The sequence below is a fragment of the Ascaphus truei genome, chromosome 8 (genome assembly GCF_040206685.1).
Source record: "Ascaphus truei isolate aAscTru1 chromosome 8, aAscTru1.hap1, whole genome shotgun sequence".
NCBI classification, from domain to species: domain Eukaryota; kingdom Metazoa; phylum Chordata; class Amphibia; order Anura; family Ascaphidae; genus Ascaphus; species Ascaphus truei.
This window is the reverse complement of record NC_134490.1, coordinates 29,651,085-29,670,587: the sequence shown is the minus strand read 5'-3', so window position 1 is coordinate 29,670,587 and position 19,503 is coordinate 29,651,085. Positions and strand designations below refer to the sequence as shown.

General features: G+C 45.2%; 1 protein-coding gene and 1 long non-coding RNA gene across 2 annotated transcripts in view; both read left to right on the top strand.

Moving 5' to 3' along the window:
* Nucleotides 1-6,472, top strand: part of PIK3R2 (phosphoinositide-3-kinase regulatory subunit 2) — a 43,924-nt gene extending 37,452 nt beyond the window's left edge. Inside the window, 1 exon segment of the mRNA XM_075613021.1 lies at nucleotides 129-6,472. Coding sequence (XP_075469136.1) covers nucleotides 129-470 — 342 coding nt within the window. The 3' untranslated portion in view covers nucleotides 471-6,472.
* A 4,821-nt stretch (nucleotides 6,473-11,293) lies between these two features.
* On the top strand, nucleotides 11,294-17,028 carry LOC142500907 (uncharacterized). The gene is made up of 2 exons (XR_012803351.1): nucleotides 11,294-12,211; nucleotides 16,905-17,028. It is a non-coding gene; the product is annotated as an uncharacterized LOC142500907 (long non-coding RNA).
* Nucleotides 17,029-19,503: the final 2,475 nt, after the last annotated feature.

The following is a 19,503-nucleotide window of genomic DNA, read 5'->3' as shown; positions in this document are numbered from 1 at the left end:
TTTTTGTCCTGCATTTATGGTTACCCCAAACAGTTTTATTTTAAGATTACACAATAAATATGAAGTTTTAATTAGGGTGTATTTCTTTAGTGCCACAATACAGGGATTGTGTCTTTCCTCTCACCTAGTGCAGAAGAACAAGAACACAGTCCCTGTCACAGCAAAGTAAAGTTAGAGCCACTTGTTTGAATATTCAAGACCGCCACATTATCCACGGGACCAAGCCACCTCCTGTACCCAGTCACCCTCATACTAACCTGCTCCTTTGTCCCCTATGCAGGGTGGATGGAGACACGAAACACTGTGTGATCTACAAGACGGCCACGGGATACGGCTTCGCGGAGCCATATAACCTGTACGCCTCTCTGAAGGAGCTGGTCCTGCATTACCAGCACACGTCCCTCGTCCAGCACAACGATGCCCTCAATGTCACCCTGTCACACCCGGTGCAGTCACACCCGTCCCGGTGAACCCTCTCCACCAGCATCACCTACCCCTCTTGAGGAGGGGACACGACATGGAGAGTGTGTACCAGTATTTTATCTCTGTTGCGGCTAGGTGCGTTGGCAACAAGGCACTGCGGGGAGGTAGGTTGCCCTCTTAATATGCCAAGCTGACCTACCTTTGGCACAGGTGGCTTAATTGTGCCCCGTTTGTTGCTCGGGAATACCTATGGTAGGCATATTTGGAGGATGGCCTATCTCTTAGAGTGCCTTATTGCGTACCAGTCAGCTGACCCCCGAATCGCTATGATATATGTGGGAACCCTGGAGCGAGAGACTAAAACTACACCTGCAGCTGTTTAAAGCATCAGTACAGAGACGCCCTCTTTCCCAGGAGGCAAAGTGTGGGAAGGGCCGGGGTGAGAGAGGTTTATTATTACACGGACAATCCTAAAATAGCTTTATCTAGTGATACACAGTATAATACACCAACCCTATCCAGTGCCAATGCACGGGTAGTGGAAGGGTTAATGGAAATTGCACATTACAGCTATGCGTGTCCTCTCACCATCTGTTCTTTCTCACTGGGACTGTCCCTTTCTCTGCCCATAGACTTCTCCTCACTGTGACGTGATACTTTGTGCTTATGAATGCCCATTTACTGCCACTGTCCCATACACTGCTCACTGTGACTATATCCTGTCCCTTATACTGTGACTATCTCTTTCACTGGCTCTCAATGTGACTGTATCTCTTTCACAGTCTCTCATTGTTCTCACTGTGACTGTCTCTCATTGTTCTCACTGTGACGGTCTCTCATTCTTTTTACTGTGACGGTCTCTCAATCTTCTCACTGTGACGTCTCTCAATCTTCTCACTGTGACGGTCTCTCATTGTTCTGTCTCTGACGGTCTCATTCTTCTCACTGTGACGGTCTCTCACATTGTTCTCACTGACTCTTCCACACTCTCATCGTTGTCACTGTGACGGTCCCTTTTCCTGCTCCCTACACCTCCCTGAATTCCCGATACCCGCCCAACAGGTCAGGGAGCGTTGGCAGCTGTGCATGAACATACCTTGAATTGCACCAGTGACTCTGGCTCTCGGCACAGCCGAGCTTTTGATAACTCATGACACCCGCACCCCAATTTCTACAAACTCCTGGACATCCCTCCCAGGGGTATGAAAGGGTTAAACCGAGGATGAAAACATTACAGGAAGAGAGAAACCCCTTAAACGTGGCGTGATAAGAAGCGTCTGCATCGGTGCATCGCTCTGAAAAGCTTTTACCTACAGCGAGCGATTAAACAGCCCAAGGGCAGGAATATAAAGAATAAACTTTGAAAGGAAAAGCCCACCCCCCATGGGAGGACAAGTGCGAAGTATGAAGGGGGGCAGAGGAAGCGCGGTACGGAGCCCTGCAGACCGTGATATGTGCGAAGCATAAATACATCCGGGCTCCTACTGCCCCTGTGACGTACCTCACCCAGTGCCTTCAGGGCAGGACAGACTAAGCTTTATGCAGAAACACGAGGACTATGGGAGGGAGATTCCCATCATAAGACAACAGAATTCTCTCCTCAAACTCGCATACTCTGTTATGCAAACTGATGCTAAATATATACGAGATAATCATTGGGGAGGCTTTCATCCAGCAGTGGATCAACGCGGGCTGAAGATGATGATTTTATATATATATATATATATATATATATATTTCTTGAACGTTTCTGTATTGCTTTTTTAACCGTTTTGGTTGTTGTTTTTTTTTTTTAACACCTTTGCTGCCAGTGCGGCCTGTTTAGTAAAGGAGGGGTTAAGAAAGGGCAGAGTGGATAGAGCAGGGGTAGCCAACTGCAGTCCTCAAGGGCTGCCAACAGGTCAGGTTTTCAGGATATTCCTGCTTCAGCACAGGTGGCTGAAATCAGTGAATCAGTCGAAGACTGCAGCACCTGTGCTGAAGCAGGGATATCCTGAAAACCTGACCTGTTGGTAGCCCTTGAGGACTGCAGTTGGCTGCCCCTGGGGTAGAGAAGGCTAACTTGTGTCATGGTATATATGGCAGCAGTAGGTAGGTTTTGTTTCTCCCGTGGTGGTACAGGACGGCATTACCCCGTTCCTAGCAGCAGGATTGTCGTGTGTCTCCCTCTCTTGACTTTGCATTGTAAGGAGGACATGCGTACGTTCGCTGCTAAACCTGTTAGGGTGGGAGTTTTACCAGGACTGGCTTTAAACATGCTGTCCCACCCGGGACCAAATAGTAGTAATGACCGGAATACGTTTAATGGTGCAGTCTATAGGACCAAAATGAACCAATGGCAGCGACCTGTTTAAGGAGTTAAAGCATTCTAAATATGTTTTTTAAAGTCCGTTAGTAAACGTGCTGAGCTTAAACTTGGGAGAGGGTTGAACTTCCTCTGGCTGCCCCCTTCTGTCTGGTATCACTATGTGCCGATCATGAGTTTACACGGGCAAAGCCTCTCTCCTCCTTTATCGACTCTTAACACAGGGACAGGGTGGGCTAGAGCAGCGATGCTCAACTCCAGTCCTCAATCCCCCCCCCCCCCCCACCACCCCACACCCCCAAATAGTTCAGATTTTAAGGATATCCCTGCTTCAGCACAGGTGGCTCAGTCGTAGACTGGGATGCTGATTGAGCCACCTGTGCTGAAACAGGGACTGATTGAGACACCTGTGCTGAGCAGGGATAGCCTTAAAACCTGACCTGTTCAGGGGGCTTGAGGACTGGAGTTGAGCACCTCTGGGCTAAAGGTTGCCCCCCCGCCCACTCAGAGGCCTCCGATGAAAATAAAATTCACATTTCCCAAAGAAAAACCCAAATACACCAAACTTTGCTGCGTTTAGGCAAACAAACATGAATTGCACCTTCTTAGGTCAGCGTTCGGTGCCTGGTGCCTGTAATAAATAGGACCTGAATAGGTATTTTGAAACCATTTTGTGAAAGCGTATTCTGGAAGTGTTTATCGGAGAGCGCTGTCCGTCACATTTAGGCTGCGGCCAGGCAGGGAGCGGGCGCTCGGTCCGGCGATTTGTGGACGGCTAGGTGCGCGCGGGGGGGGGGGGGGCTGTGTTGGGGGACGCGAACAAGACGTCATGGAGCTGTTTCGCTGCATTGGGCAAACCGCTCACGTGCCGCGCGAGTGGAAAATTCAAATTTGCTTGCTTGCTTGGCAAGCAGGTAAGCGCCGCGCATGTCACGCTGGCCACACACATTGCTGCAATGTGTTTCATCACGGCCAGCGTTGGCGCGCCCGCTCAGCACCGCCGTGGCCTTAGACCTATGGTGCTGACCGTATGCGGTCTCTTTGACCAATTATTCCTGTGACAGGAAGGGGACAGCCATATCTCTCACCTCGTCACTACAGGGACATGTCACACTTCTGCTGCCGAAGGAGTCGGCTCTGCATTTAATAATGAATGTCCTGTGAGGCCGGATTTACTTGAAGTTAGAATAAAATATGCTAGGATGTATTGCAAAGCAAGTGTACGCTGCGGAGCCTCTTTAGCAGATATTCGGACAGTCGGGGATAAGGGGAAATATCCTGCAGGGTTTTCATTGCAGTTTGTGTGAGCCACTAGGTAACATTGCAGCAGGGTTATGCTGGATAAGAGATCCGCTCCATTTAAATGAATGAGACTAAAATTATCTCCAGCGTGGGGAAGATTGCTGCACAGTATATCAGATTGCTTATGCATCCTATTTTAACATGCGTCATGCATCTCCTCTTGCACCCTATAACGCCTCCTATTGCTCCATATAACTGCTCCCTATAACGCCTCTTATTGCTGCATATAACATCTCCCTATAACGCCTCCTATTGCTCCATATACAGTAACTGCTCCCTATAACTTCTCCTATTGCTCCCTATAACTCCTCTTATTGCTGCATATAACATCTCCCTATAACGCCTCCTATTGCTCCATATACAGTAACTGCTCCCTATAACTCCTCTTATTGCTCCCTATAACTCCTCTTATTGCTGCATATAACATCTCCCTAGACTCCTGCTATTGCTAGAACAGCAGATACAATTCCTTTAAACCTTTCCAGCATAAACTTTCATAAATGTCTTAAGACATGTTTTGAAATAACGTGTCGCCTAGTTTTCACTAGTAACTAATTACAATATTCACCCAGATTTGCAATATATTTCACCCCAGGTTTTTTTTTGTTAATTGCCAAATGTCACCAATATTCATATTGTTTGTATTTTTTACCCTGTGTATGGGCAGATAGCCTCTGGACAAATTTTGACACCACAAATAGCACCGTGCTAGCTCTCACGTATCAAACAGGTCATTATTCGTTGACGTTGGTTCAGTGTAGGACTGCAACGTTACAGATTGGTGCTCTGATCAGGATGTCAAATTTCACACTACATTTGCAAATACTGCTCTACTGAAACCGGCATTTTCAAATGAAATTTGTTTGTGAATTAGCAATATGGTGCAAAAGAGACGTTTGCCCCTTTTGGCACTGAAAGGGTTTTAAAAAAATACTACTTTAGTTCCGAATTGCTTGCAGTCCAGGGGTTGGGTTACCACAACGAAGTGGCCTGTCCACTCGCCTAAATAATAATGTCCCCATACAACAGCATCACTACATACTCTAGTTTAAAACCTTGTTATCTGCACCCCTTCCACAAAAGCAGGGTGACTGATCCACGTGTCCACTACACTTTCAATATAGAAGCACTCTAAGATCTTTGCCTAGACTTTGCATTAAACAGAAGGCTGAACTTGATGGAAATATATATATATTTCCATCTTATTAGGGAGTCTGCTGCCACGTATGTTTACAGAATTACTTCTTGTGGAATTACTTGTATCTTGTGTAACCCCAGTTACAGTAATCCATCCTGTTCCTCTGTAGCTTTAAATGTTGTGTTCCCTTGAAGTCCACTATTAAGGTTTTTGATGTAAACATGATACCATTGTAGTTGTATTTCCTTGGAACTTATTCCAGTCTGCCTGTGTTCTTCTGGAGCTGGGACCTTCAGAACTGGACACTGGTCTTTAAATTAAGTCTTACTAATGACCTGTATAGTGGTACCACCACCTCCATATTTCAGCTGTTAATACCCTTCCCCATGAACCCCAACACTGCTGCCCTCCCTCACTGTCTTGTTATATACCCCTATATGCTGTTCTACACCTCCCTAGACACCCCGACATCCTGCTACCCTCCCAACTGCACTTACAGACCTCCCTATACACCCCAACATCGTGCTACCCCCCAAACTGCACTTACAGACCTCCCTATACACCCCCAACATCCTGCTACCCCCCAAACTGCACTTACAGACCTCCCTAAACACCCCAACATCCTGCTACCCTCCCAACTGCACTTACAGACATCCCTATACACCCCAACACCCGCTGGCTTTGATGCCTCGTTATATACACCTATACACTGATCTACCCCTCCATACACACCCCAACATCCTGCTGGCTTTAATGCCTTGTTATATACCCCTCACCAGAAGCCACAGTAGAGTCTGGCCTCTGCTGTCCATGATTGAAAATCCCTAATTTTGCACTTTTGGGCCTTAACGTGTAGCTTGCCGCTTGTCTTGCCACTCTGTAGCAGAGAGTTTGCGGGAAGGGCAATTGTTCTAATATTAATAACCATTTACCGTATTGTACTCGGTTTTACCCTCTTTCTGCCAGAGCACAGCAATGCGTTTGCTGGTCCCCTCCGGCTGGCTGCCGCTGGAACAGGTCACCTGTTAACAGGTGTATCAGTACAAATAACATGCTGGAGAAATGACTTTCCTTGTGCCAGAGAGGCTGCAGGCTGTGGAGTTCCCCTCAACTGCGGCAACAAGCAGTTCTCTGTCTTTGTGTTTTTAAAAAGGGGAAGGTGCGGTTACTGGCAAAGGGAGCCCGCATCACCAGTTCCCATCACAAATTCAAGATGGCATTGTATCTGTGTATATGTACTCCCTTTTTTGGTTACGTGTAGCCACCTTTGTGTCTCTCCTATTAGTTTTTGTTAACAAATCTCTTTAAATAAGCTATTTTAACTTAGTCATATTTTTTATATATATATATATATATATATATATATATATATATATACATACATACATACATATTTACACACACACACACACATATAAACTTTACGAAACTCTGCTATTCCAGCAATGCACTCACTGAAGGTCTCTCCTGACTCACAAGGGGTTAATTGCACTACCGCTAAGCATGCCGTGTGACACTTAAACTAGTTTATAGCGAAACAATGTTTTTAGACTCTGTGAGTTAAGTATATGAAGGCAGATTCGGAGCACTTATCAATGCTTTGAAGCCCCTTATTCAATTTGAGCTGCCTTTCCCGTGCTGGACAAGACTGGAGTCCCATTTATTTGAAAGCAGAAGGATGTCTTCTCCAGCACCGGGGGAGCAGATGTACAGCGGATGGTACAGAGGCGAAAGCCGCTCTCATCCTGCAGCTCTCATCAAAGTGCTGTGCTCCTAACTGGAAAAGGCTCATACACCATATCCTTTAACCCTTTGCTACAACAGGTCCCGGAAATGCATTGCATGGAAAGACGTTCTCATTTGTACCTTCATCTTTTATGTATCCCATTCCGCTCTTCCCAGTTTCAAACGCATCATTTTCAATTTTTGCTTTAGAATAGCCAAAAAATGGCAAAAGCGAACTGTGAAGGCTTTATTTTGTATTTAGATTTTTTTTTTTGTTTAACTCATTGGTTGCCAGAGTAGCCAATGTGTTGCTGGATCCTTTGGCAGCCAATGGGTTAATCTCTGCTAGGTGTATTGCAGATACTAACTAACTCTTTCATCAACACGGGGTTAACACCTGATATTTCCTTGTTGTCTTTTTCACCCTGTAATGAAGCTTTTTGTTGTTAAAAAGCACGCATTTTAAACGGACATCTGAAAAGGATCCGTGTCTGAAATTCATTTGAAATAAGCTGAAACTCTGGTTTTATTCTGTTATATTGTTTTTTTGTAGTATTATTTTAATCCAGAAGGCTGTTTTATTAGAAAGAAATGACTGCTCAATGTTTTGTAGCCTCTCTTTTATATGCAATAATGACTTTAACTCGGCGTTTCATATTTTGCCTGACATAGATTTTTTTTTATGCAGTTTGTTTAAAAAATAAATAAAAAAAATGTTTAAAAAAAAAATTTACTAATGTAAATCCAGTATTTGTTTCCAAAGCTGGTCCTCTAAAAACTACATTTTTTTGTATGGTACTTAAAAAATAAAATAAATATATCAATTAAAAAAAAAAAAAAAAAAACTTTTAAAAGGGAGTGTTTCAGTGTCTTTTTAAACCAAAGGGGCAGATACAGTATACTAAACTGTGCTAAGACAATACACCTATACAAATCATACATATAGGTTCTATATGTGACGGGTTTCCCTCCCCCCCCCCCCCCGCCCCCCGCCCCCCGCCCCCCGCCCCCCACCTAATCGCAGATAGGGACCATGTGGAGAAATCTACATATGTTACAGGGTGGTGCAATACCTGTTAGGCTCACAGGAGGCCTGAACCTCCGCCACTGGAAGCCTGGGGTGTATCCTGGAACGTATACTTACAGCGCCTCCACCTGTGCAGGGATTTTATATATATATATATATATATATATATATATATATATAACTGTTTACTATATGGGCAAAACAATAACATCACATATAGCAACACAGCTGTGTTACCCTCTGCCACTAGCTGGCAGCTATAACCTTGCCCCTAACTGGGCTATACCTTCTTAGCCCCTAATTGGGCTATACCTTACACCCCCTTCCCAACCCGGTGTCCAAAGAGTCCAAACCCACCCAAGTGTGTGAACAGGCCTGTCACACGTGAGGAGCAAGGTAAAGTTGGTGCACGTGTGGAAGGATTAAATACCTGCCCTGGTGTCTCTACACCTGGGTGTCTTCGCAAAGGGTCTACCGGCGCCGCTTGGTCCAGCGCTGATCTGTACCTCCGCATGGGATGGGGTCCAGCTGGACGTCCCACCATAAGGACAGTCTCTGGATCAGCAAAACTGCTTATAGGAACGTGCAGCAAACCTTTTCACTGGGTCCCTGCACTAAGGAACTACACAGGGTCTCTCCCTGCTCTAAGGAACTACACAGGGTCTCTCCCTGCTCTAAGGAACTACACAGGGTCTCTCCCTGCTCTAAGGAACTACACAGGGTCTCTCCCTGCTCTAAGGAACTACACAGGGTCTCTCCCTGCTCTAAGGAACTACACAGCTGAAGGGGCACAGGGTCCTTACCTAAGGGCCTGTCCCTATGAACACCCACCCTCACTAGTGGGGAGTCAGGGCCTCAGCTCTAGCCTGGGGATTTCTGGCCTAGGGCAGAAGCTCGCAGCTATCTGCCCCCCTTCCTTCCCCCACTGTCTCCTTAGTCTTCCAGCACATTGCCCATACAATGTATCCACTCTCTGCAGGGGAAACTGCAGACACTATTGGCTGCCTGCAATCATCTAAAATAGAAGAACAGTGAAATCAGCGCTAATGCGATAAATGTGAAATAGTGACACTATAAGTGACAAACATAAATATGATACACTTTAAACTTAAAGTGGGGGCTGCCTAGGCAAAAAGGTTAACACGGACCAATACAAACAAAAAACCGGCGCCTCCAAGTGGAAATAATAAAATCTGACCAAATATAAAGTCCAATATGAATGGAGAGGAATCCTGGGAGGGATCTTCAATGAAGTCTGATTGTAAACTCACGTGCTCCGTGACGCTGCCCACCACGTTGATCACATTTTAGACTTAACGTGTGATGTATTGGTGTGCTTTCTGGGAGCCCCGTAGCCAGGGCGGGGTTGTTTTTGCAGTCGGAGATCCAAAGCACGATCTTGGCTGGCAAAGCCTTTATCAAGATCCTTTTACCAGGAACCTGTAATTCTGGGTACCAATGGGTCATAGCGTTCCGTGTTTGTGTGTGAGTGAGTCTGCTGTGTATATCAGAGGTGTGTGTGTATCAGTGTATGTATGAACCTGTGTATATATGCATGGCTACAAACCCTACTATAACTTTGTGTGGTCCAATATGGCCTGATAGCCATCCATACGTCTACACCTATGGGTTCTTGATCGCGTGCGCACGTGTGTTAGAGATGAATTTGAGGTTTTTTTTTATTTAAAGGTATCAACCCGAATCTCATGTAATAACAATTGGGACATTATTAGGGACGGGCTGGCTACTCACCACTAACGGGTAAAACCTGTTTTTTTGTTTTTTTTAATTGTAGTTTATGTAACCCTGTTTCCCCCCCACCCCCCAGTCTCTACGGGAGTGTGAGGGGTGCATGAGGGCAGATTACATGCGGTGTGGTGCGTACCTGTGAGGAACAGGAGGGCCTGAGCTTCCCGCGATGTTGTGGGGGAGCCAGGACCGGGCTTCTGGGGTGATAGCCTCCATAATGTCTTAGTGGTGCAGCGCCTCCATCTTCTATACTCCCAGGGTAATGGGACAGGACCGGTATAGAAGAACCCCTCAGGTCCCAGGGTTATACTCTCCAAATCACACACAGTCTTTACGGGTGCAGAACAGTCTCTTTATTTGACAGAGCAACGATATCCCAACACTAAGGCTTCCAGCAGCCTCAATACCATCGCCAGTGCGGGGTACAACCCGCTCCACTCCCACGACCTCCTCCTCTCCTTCCCTCCAAGTCACTCGGCCAACAGGATGGTCTGAGCTAGGGCTGCAACACCCCGTGGCCCACCCCCGAGGTTAGCCTCGAGGTGGGTCTTGAATTCTCTCCCCATCACCCCTGGCAGTGGGGTGAGGGCATTGGTCCACCAGTATATAATTCTATCAGCTCCACTTATAGACGCTGATCGGGTTGGTTCCTCTTGCTCTCAACCGGCATGCTGCGCCGGGGAGCCCGCAGCCTCCTGATACTCCTCGGACCGTTCCGCAGGATTCGTGGCTCACGGCTTAATACTCAGCAGCTCTAGACCCTCGGTATCATTGCTCACTCGAACTCTTCTTAAGCTACTCTCTCTTGAAGCACCATCAATAAGAGACGAGCACGATTAAAAGCACACGCCACTCACAGGAGTGGGCTGCTAAATATAGAGCTAGCCCCTCCCCTCCTGGTGTCAGCAGAACCTCCCCTCTTGCTCACGCCTGCAGCAGAGTCCAGGCCTGCGTCTACCATTCAGGTTAGGGCTATGAAGGGGGAAAACCCATAATGAGTACTGGCACCTGATCTTAACAGGGCTTACCGCAGTAGAAAGGAGATAGGTATAGCCTGAGCTGTTTACAGGGGGATACATTTAGATATACGGTAACTTCATTTCTTAGGGTACTGGCATCTGTGTTTACTAATCTTTGAAGTGATGAATAAGACTTCAGGAAGGAATAAGGAAGAAGAGAGAAATTGCTTGGGGCACATTTTGAGGTCAACATTCGGGAAATTCAAAGATTGACAATTTCCCCGGAAGTTCTTGAGGAAGCGTTTCCTCGATGTGTAAAATGACCGGGAGCAAAGAGGCTGTAGGAGGGTGTAACAAATGGAGGGACCCTTTCAAATATATGTAGCGGGGTCCCCCCTGGCCCTCCTCACCTGCGCAGAGTAGCGGGTACCCTACAAGTACACTGCAAACGAAGAAGGGATTACATACAGACTAGAACAGTATGATATATATGGAATGTAAAACACCCACAACACACCAAAAGGTAGCTGCACAAAGCTGGGCGCCTCACGGCAATGGTTATAGGTCCGTGGGGAGGGCATCCTTAGACTAGGGAGGGGAGGCAGAGAGGCATGAGGTGGGCTTTCTGAATTAAAGGGGCTGAAAGGTGCAAGAAGCCAGGGAAGACCACGGCAAGCGCTGACACATCGGTGCCAGCCCCAGCAAGCAAAGCGCCCGTGCGTACTAAAGGAAACAAAACACTGGGAGGTCCCAGCGTGCAAAAACTACATTGCGGGACTCGGGCAGTGAATTTTCTCTCCATCTACCTCCCTCAAGTGGCAGAGGGGAGCAGTGACACAAAGACCAGCAGAGGGAGCGGACAGCCAGTGGCAGGAAGCCTCACATCAGGTGAGGACCAGGTGGCAGGGAAGGAGAAAGGCAGCTTGGATGGACCCTTCTGTCACACACTGACTCGGATACACATATAGCCTTGGTCCCGTTTGTCTCCTTACCTTCCATAGGCTGGGGAGAGTGCGGGGGGATGCGCAGTAGCAAGTACAAGCGGTGGCCATTAGGAATATAGCACAGCAGGGGAACTACATGTCCCAGCAGCCTTAGGGACTGCAAACCACATGTTGCCAGGCAACCAATAGGGCTGAGAGATGAATGGCAGTTAGAATTCTGACAGTTGGGGTTCTGACAGTTAGGGGGACTGACAATTGGAGCCAGGACAGAGAAAGGGAAGGTAGGGTCGGGGTGTCAGTGGCATCCAGACTAGGCCAGATTAAACCTAGTTAGGTCCAAGATAGGCCCCACTCACCTAATCAGATTGTGGCTGCTACAGGGAAACCCCTAGCTAGGGACATTTCCCTGTAGCTGTATACAGTTAGTGTATAGTGCTATTTGAAGATGCCGCACAGCGATTTGCAGACTGTGGTCTGGGGCAGAACCACCACCGCACTATCATAAACTATCAAAAGTGAGACCCTCCTACTGGAGTTCACCCCACGCAGAGGCGGAGGCTTCGCTGATATCGACGTCGCTGGATCAGTGGATCCCTTTTGCTTTTCGGCCATACCCGGGGTGCTGGAGCACCTGGGCAGGTACATCACAACGTGCACCAACTATAACACTTTCAGCTACTGCGGGCCGCGCTGTCTCACACATTGGGTGGGTTGGCTCTTGTGGACACCAGGGAGGTTGGGTGCCCAGGGGCCCCTCAGTACTTTGGGAAATCCCATCAGGGGTGGACACTATGTTTGGAGGGCACAATCGGGCTACGGCTGTGCAAGGCCTATATTGTATGTGGGTTAATGATATATCTTGTTGTACCTGTGTTCTGTAAACTGTTATAAATGCAAGTGTGTGATCTTATTGCATTGGGTCTGTGAAGGGGTTATCCAGTGCTCTCAGGGTCCCTCACAGGTGGAGGCGCTGTCACCAGACAAATCAGGTACACCCTGGGCTCCCAGCAGCGGAGGTTCAGGCCTCCTGTGAGCCACAGGTAAAGCACCACACACTTAGTAGCCGCCACATCCCCCATAGGGTGGAGAAAATAGCGCTACACACAGACATACACTGATCTGCAAAGAGCAGGCTGACACAAACACACACATACATCTGCTAACCCCCTGTGGACGATTCATCCCCCCATTTATTGACCTGTCTATCTTGTATGTTAGGGGTTAGTGTATAGACTAAACGCCTATAGGTGCACAGAACTACAGACACCTACAGTATATAGACACACCACACAGATGCACCCATAGAAACACATACACACACAACTATAGGCACACACACACGCATCAATAGAAACAAATAGACACAGTGAGAGAGAGACACACAAACCTATAGACACATTTTCATCATAACTCTGTGCCCAGGATATTGTTGAAAACGAAAGGTAACTCAATGTATTTCCTAGTAAAACATTTTATAAATAAATGAGAACATATAGATATACACACACCCACAATATAGAAACACACAAGCACATCTATAGACACACACAACTACATATATGTGCCATTACACCCACACACCCACACCGCTATAGACACATACATACAGGCACACATCAATAGCATGTACACCTTTAGACAAACACCTATAGTGTCACATATAGATAAACGCACCTAAAGAAACCCACATACCTATAGACACATACACACACCCTATAGACTCATGCCTATAGACACACATGCCTATACGCAGACACACACCTACAGACACAAACGCACACCAATAGACATGCATACACCCACACCCATAGATATACACATCTATATGGGTATGTCGGGTCTATATATGTGCGTGTATATAGGTTTGATTACATCATAGATGAGGTTGAAAACAGACATATGTCCATCAAGTTCAACCTATGTTAAATTTAGACCACCAATACTTATCCTATATTTGTATTTATTTATTTATTTATTTATTTATTTATTTATAAAATATTTTACCAGGAAGTAATACATTGAGAGTTACCTCTCGTTTTCAAGTATGTCCTGGGCACAGAGTAAAACAAAATAATACATGGTTACAAATACAGTTACATAAATGAACAAGGTATACATTATATACAAGACATTGCATGCACAGTTAAAGAAAATATATATTATGAGCGTATGAAACAGTTACAGACCAGATTAAAGTGTGAGACAGCCTTAGATTTGAAAGAACTTAAGCTGGTGGTGGATATGAGAGTCTCTGGTAGGTTGTTCCAGTTTTGGGGTGCACGGAAGGAGAAGGAGGAACGTCCGGATACTTTGTTGAGTCTTGGGACCATGAATAGTCTTTTGGAGTCTGATCTCAGGTGATAGGTACTGCATGTGGTAGGGGTGAGGAGCTTGTTCAGGTAGCTGGGTAGCTTGCCCAGAAAGTATTTGAGGGTGAGACAGGAAAGGTGAACTTTGCGCCTAGACTCTAGTGATGACCAATCTAGTTCTTTGAGCATTTCGCAGTGATGTGTGTTGTAGTTGCATTGGAGAACAAAACGACAAATTGAATTGTAGAGGGTGTCAAGTTTGCTAAGGTGGGTTTGAGGAGCCGAGCCATATACTATGTCTCCATAGTCAATAATTGGCATTAGCATCTGCTGTGCAATACGCTTTCTGACCAGGAGACTTAGGGAGGATTTGTTCCTGTAAAGTACCCCTAGTTTGGCATAGGTCTTGGTTGTCAGGGTATCAATGTGCATCCCGAATGTTAAGTGGGAGTCAAACCATAAGCCCAGGTATTTAAAACTAGTGACAGGGTTTAGGGTGGTTTTAGCGTTGGTTCTAATCAGGAGCTCAGTCACTGGAAGCTTTACAAATTTAGTCTTGGTCCCAAATACCATTGTTACCGTCTTGTCAGTGTTTAAAAACAGTTTGTTTTGGGAAGTCCAGTTTTCGAGTCTCAAAAAGTCAGACTGAAGTATGTGTTGAAGGTCAGAGAGGCTATGGCTGTGTGCATACAGGATTGTGTCATCTGCATACATGTGTATTGAGGCTTCCTTACAAGCTGTGGGAAGATCATTAATGAACACTGAGAAGAGTAGGGGCCCCAGAACAGAGCCTTGCGGGACACCACAGGTGATATCCAGGGGGTTGGAGTTAGAGCCTGAGATGGACACATGTTGGGATCTTCCTGATAGGTAGGACTGAAACCAGTTTAAAGCATGTTTCCCTATTCCAGAGCTCTGGAGTTTGTTAATCAGGATAACATGATCAACTGTGTCAAAAGCCTTTGCAAAATCTAGGAATACTGCACCAGTGAGTTGTCCCCGTTCCATTCCGCACTGGATTTCATTGCAAACTTTTAGCAGGGTAGTTACGGTGGAGTGTTTGGGACGAAACCCAGACTGGAATTGGCTAGGGAAATTTGTCTTGGTGTAGAAATCGCTTAATTGGGAGTGGACACATTTTTCCATAACTTTGGATAGAATTGGGAGAAGTGAGATTGGCCTGTAGTTTGAGACAGTGTTTTTGTCCCCACTTTTGAAGATTGGGACAACTCTGGCAGTTTTCCAGGTCTTAGGGATATGGCCTGCAGACAGGATAGAGTTGACTATGGACGCAATTGGTTTGGCAATGGCTGGGGCACCAAGTCATAGGAACCTAGATTGTAGTAAGTCGGGTCCACATTGGCTGCTTAGTTTTAGTTTGAGGAGCGCTTGTGTAATCTCCTCTTCAGATACTGGGCTAAATTGAAAATTGTGGGCAGTGTTGGGAGGGGGTGGGACTATAGGGGTACAGTACAGTGACCCAGAGAGAGGTAAACAAAAAACCCCAGTGAAACAATATCCAATGATGTCTCATAAGAAGAAAACGAAATTCCTTCCTGACCCTAAATAATGGCAATTGCCTTTATCCTTTGATCAACATTTTTTCCATGCTTACATATTTGGTATCTCCCTGTATAACTTTCCTTTCCAAAAAGATATCCAACTTTTTTTAAAGATATCTGTTGTATCTGCCATCACAGTCTCCATCTGTAATTAATTCTGCATTTGAACTGCCCTTACTGTAAAGAACCCTTTCCTTTGTTGCTGGTGAAGTCTCCTTTCCGCCAACCTTAAGGGATGACCCTGCGTCGTTTGTACTGCCCTTGGGATGAATAGTTCTTTGAAAGCTGCTTGTATTGACCCTGAATATATTTGTATATAGTTATCCCATCCCCCTTTACACACCTCTTTTCTAATATAAACCAATCTAATTTAGCTAGCCTCCCATCATGTTAGATTTTCCATCCTCTTTATTAATTTGGTGGCTCTTCTCTGCACTTTTTATAGTTCCATAATATTTTTTTTATGGAGTGGTGCCCAAAACTGTACTCCATATTCAAGGTGTGGTCTTACTAATGCTTTGTACAGTGGTATAATTATGCTTCCTTTCCTTCCAGCCATACCCCATTTAATGCCAGATAAGATCTTATTTGCCTTTGAAGCTACTGCCTGACATTGAGCACTATTGCTGACCCTGTCTACAAACACTCCTAAATCCTTCTCTATGAAGGATTGACCTAATTTTGCCCCATTTAATGTGTGTGTTTATATCTATAGGTACCCTAACAGGCTCTGGTGGTAGCAAACCGCAAGGGGTCTGAGCACAGTTTGGGGACCTCGGGTCGTGAGGTACCCCCGACATGGCAGTGTCTATACGGGTGTGTGTATCTATAGGTTCTGTTGCTCTCTCCCGTATTAATTACTGCAACTTTCTTCTATCTGACCTCCCTGCCTCACACCTCTTCTCCTTTACAGTGCATTCAAAATGCTGCAGCCCGAACCATCTCCTGCTCTTCTAGGCGCTGTGGAAGTGTAATATTTTAACTATAAGAAAGCCATGTTTTGTGTTACAGTATATTATGGGTAACAGTGAAGTAGTAGACATATGAAAGACGTTTTTTCCTTCTCTGAACTTTGTCACCTTGCTGACCCTGTTTATTTTCCTGAGGTGGGCCCCTCGTTTGTTGTTTCTTTGTGGAGTTTAGTCAAGAGATATACAGCTGTTAGTCTTGAAGGGGGAAGATGAGATTGTCGGCAGCAAAATCTTTTCTTTTCTTTATGTTTAGTCGGCTAAATTATATAGCAAATGTATTACCAATAATGACGTATGAAATGATGCATGCCCATCCCCTTTTTGGGGTATAAGTAAGGCTGTTTTGGAACATCTCATCAGTGCTTTGTGTGTAAGTCAGACAGCAACTCGTCTCTTACGCTCAACCCAAGGCGGTCTCATCTTTGCACCTTTTACCTCTACAGCCCTCTCCCGTCTTTAACCTCTCTCACAAATCTCTCCCTACCTATAGAACATTCTTCCACGCAATATTCGTCAAGAACCTCCACTTTCCACATCCAAAGCCCAGCTGATAACCCACCTCTTCAAAGAAGCAGCTCATTAAATGTTTTACGCCTCTGATCCGAATTCCAGGTGCACTTGGCTTCCCCTGTCTGCCCCTCTAATAATGCACTTTCACTCCGGAGCCTGTAAGCCTCCCAACTTAACACGTCTTAGAGTGTAAGCTCTTTGGGATGGGGTCTCCTTTAGCCTTAGGTTGTTATTTACCTGTAGCCCGTATTCCCATGGTATGTATTGTACTTACCTCCTATTGTAATGTTGTAAAGTGCTGCGTACATGGTGGCACTATATAACTAAAATCATACATACACTGATACACAGAGCAGACTGATTCAAGATACACCCACGGACACTGATACACACGGAGAAGACTGACCCTCCCAGGTGCGACAGTCAAGGGGCCCGGTCACCCTGCCAGAGACCCTACAACTACAGTTTATTACCTGCGCAGGCAAGAAGGGCCCTCCCCATTGTTGGCTGACGTCCACCTGGAAGGGTGGATTCCTCCGGCAGGCCCACCCAAGGGCCCCAGGTAAGACCACATGCCTCTGTACACTATGATCCCTGACCCATCACACCCTTATACCCCCACAGGTCCATCACCCATTTATATCCCCCCAGGTCCATTACCCTCTTACCATCACCCCTTTAAATTTATGCCCAACTATTTCTGTTGGCAGCCATGAGTTTAATCCAGTTATTGATACCTTTTTCTAAAAAATCAGACAAGTATAAATGGTTGTTTGCAAAAATGCAAATTTGAGTATAAAAAACTGTTTACATGTAGGGGATACAGAAGGAAAAAAAGCAACAAGACAAATACTGTAATAAGTATAGAGCATACAGGATTACTATAAGTCTACTGCCTAAATCAGGGGGGCTCACATCCAGTGTTCAAGCCCCCCCAACAGGTCAGGTTTTCAGGATAACCCAGCTTCAGCACAGGTGGCTCAATCAGAGGCTCAGTCTCCACATGTGCTGAAGCAGGGACTGATTGACCCACCTGTGCTGAAGCAGGAATATCCTGAATACTTGACTGGTTGGGTGGGGGGGAGCGGGCTTGAGAACTGGAGTTGAGCAGCCCTGCCATACAGGTTTCTAAAGGTCTACTGACCCAAATGATCAACAGCTCACGTTATAATAATAGGGTGTCTCTAGAAGAAGCCCCCACCACACAGCCTATTTAAATCTGGGAAATCTCCCAATTGAAGCTAGGACCATTCACGTAGCTTCTCCACGGGTCCCGAGTTTTCTGAAATTTGGAAAATTAGTTGTTTTTTTTACCAATTATCTTCTCCATTTGAAACACCCCCCCAAACACTAGATTTAAGGATTTTGAAATCATTTTTTTTTTTTTAGACTTTTAACCTTTCCTTGGTAGACAAAAGCTGTGCAGGGTTTTTACCGTCGTTATCGGTGTTTCGGTGATAAGACGGTGTGTCAGCACTAAAAGACCCCACTAAAATTGTTACTAAATATAGCTCCCTTGCACATTAACATAGAGATTAGTCTGAACAATAACGCTGGCATGTGATAGTATAATAGCTGTATTATAGATCTTCCAAACACAGCAGTGCTGGCTTGAATACACAGCAATTTGATGTAAAGACACCTCACATAAGGTGCAAGGATAGCAGGCTCACTGACCATAAATTGATTAATAAATGGTTAACTCATATGGTCTTCACAGTTACACCCAGGATACTGCAAACACTACATTAAAAACAGCTCCAAGTAGGAGACTGACAACATTGCGCAATTGCTATATTTAGCAGTAATAGGATATCAAATCCTGTGGCCACCTACCTGAATATATTTATACACAACTCTACAATTGGTCTCATCGTTGCCCCAGAGGGGTTAATACCCTACTCATAGCATTCCCTGTCTTTAACATCCAATCCTATCAACTGGTACTGGGATAGTATGAATAACTTACGACACGATTGCTTGATAGCTATGATTTAATACATTTTTAATTCACATCACACGTTACTTTGGTAATATATGTTTTAAGGATTTATTAAAAGTTAATTTTTACACTTGGGTGGTGTGCATTTAAGTGAATTCTTTTGGGGGCACATTCATTTTGTGTTTCCCCTTCCCCTTTTCTGATTCACTTTCAGTTCACAGTTTGCACCCACCTTTTGATTACCTCACCTATGAATATAAATACTTCATTCAATTAGTATGGTCCTGTGATCACTCCCCACTCTTTGTTGTTTCGTAGTTATATTAATTAGAAAAGAAAAGGAAACACCCTTTTACTTGCACTCATTGTTTGAATTGAAGTGATGAAAAAAGTTAATACTTATTATTTTATTTAATTATGCTACTTAAAATAAATGGGTTTAGACAGAACCTCAAACATACAAAACAGACCAACATATATCAACATATAAACTGGATCAGGAATGGGTGCCCTTCAAATAGATACTAAATTGCAGTGATTGGACTCACGAAGGTAATCAAGAAATTCCTAAATCCAGCACTAATTTAAAAATTGTTGGGGACCTGCATTAATTCAAAACAGGTACCTAAGGCTGACA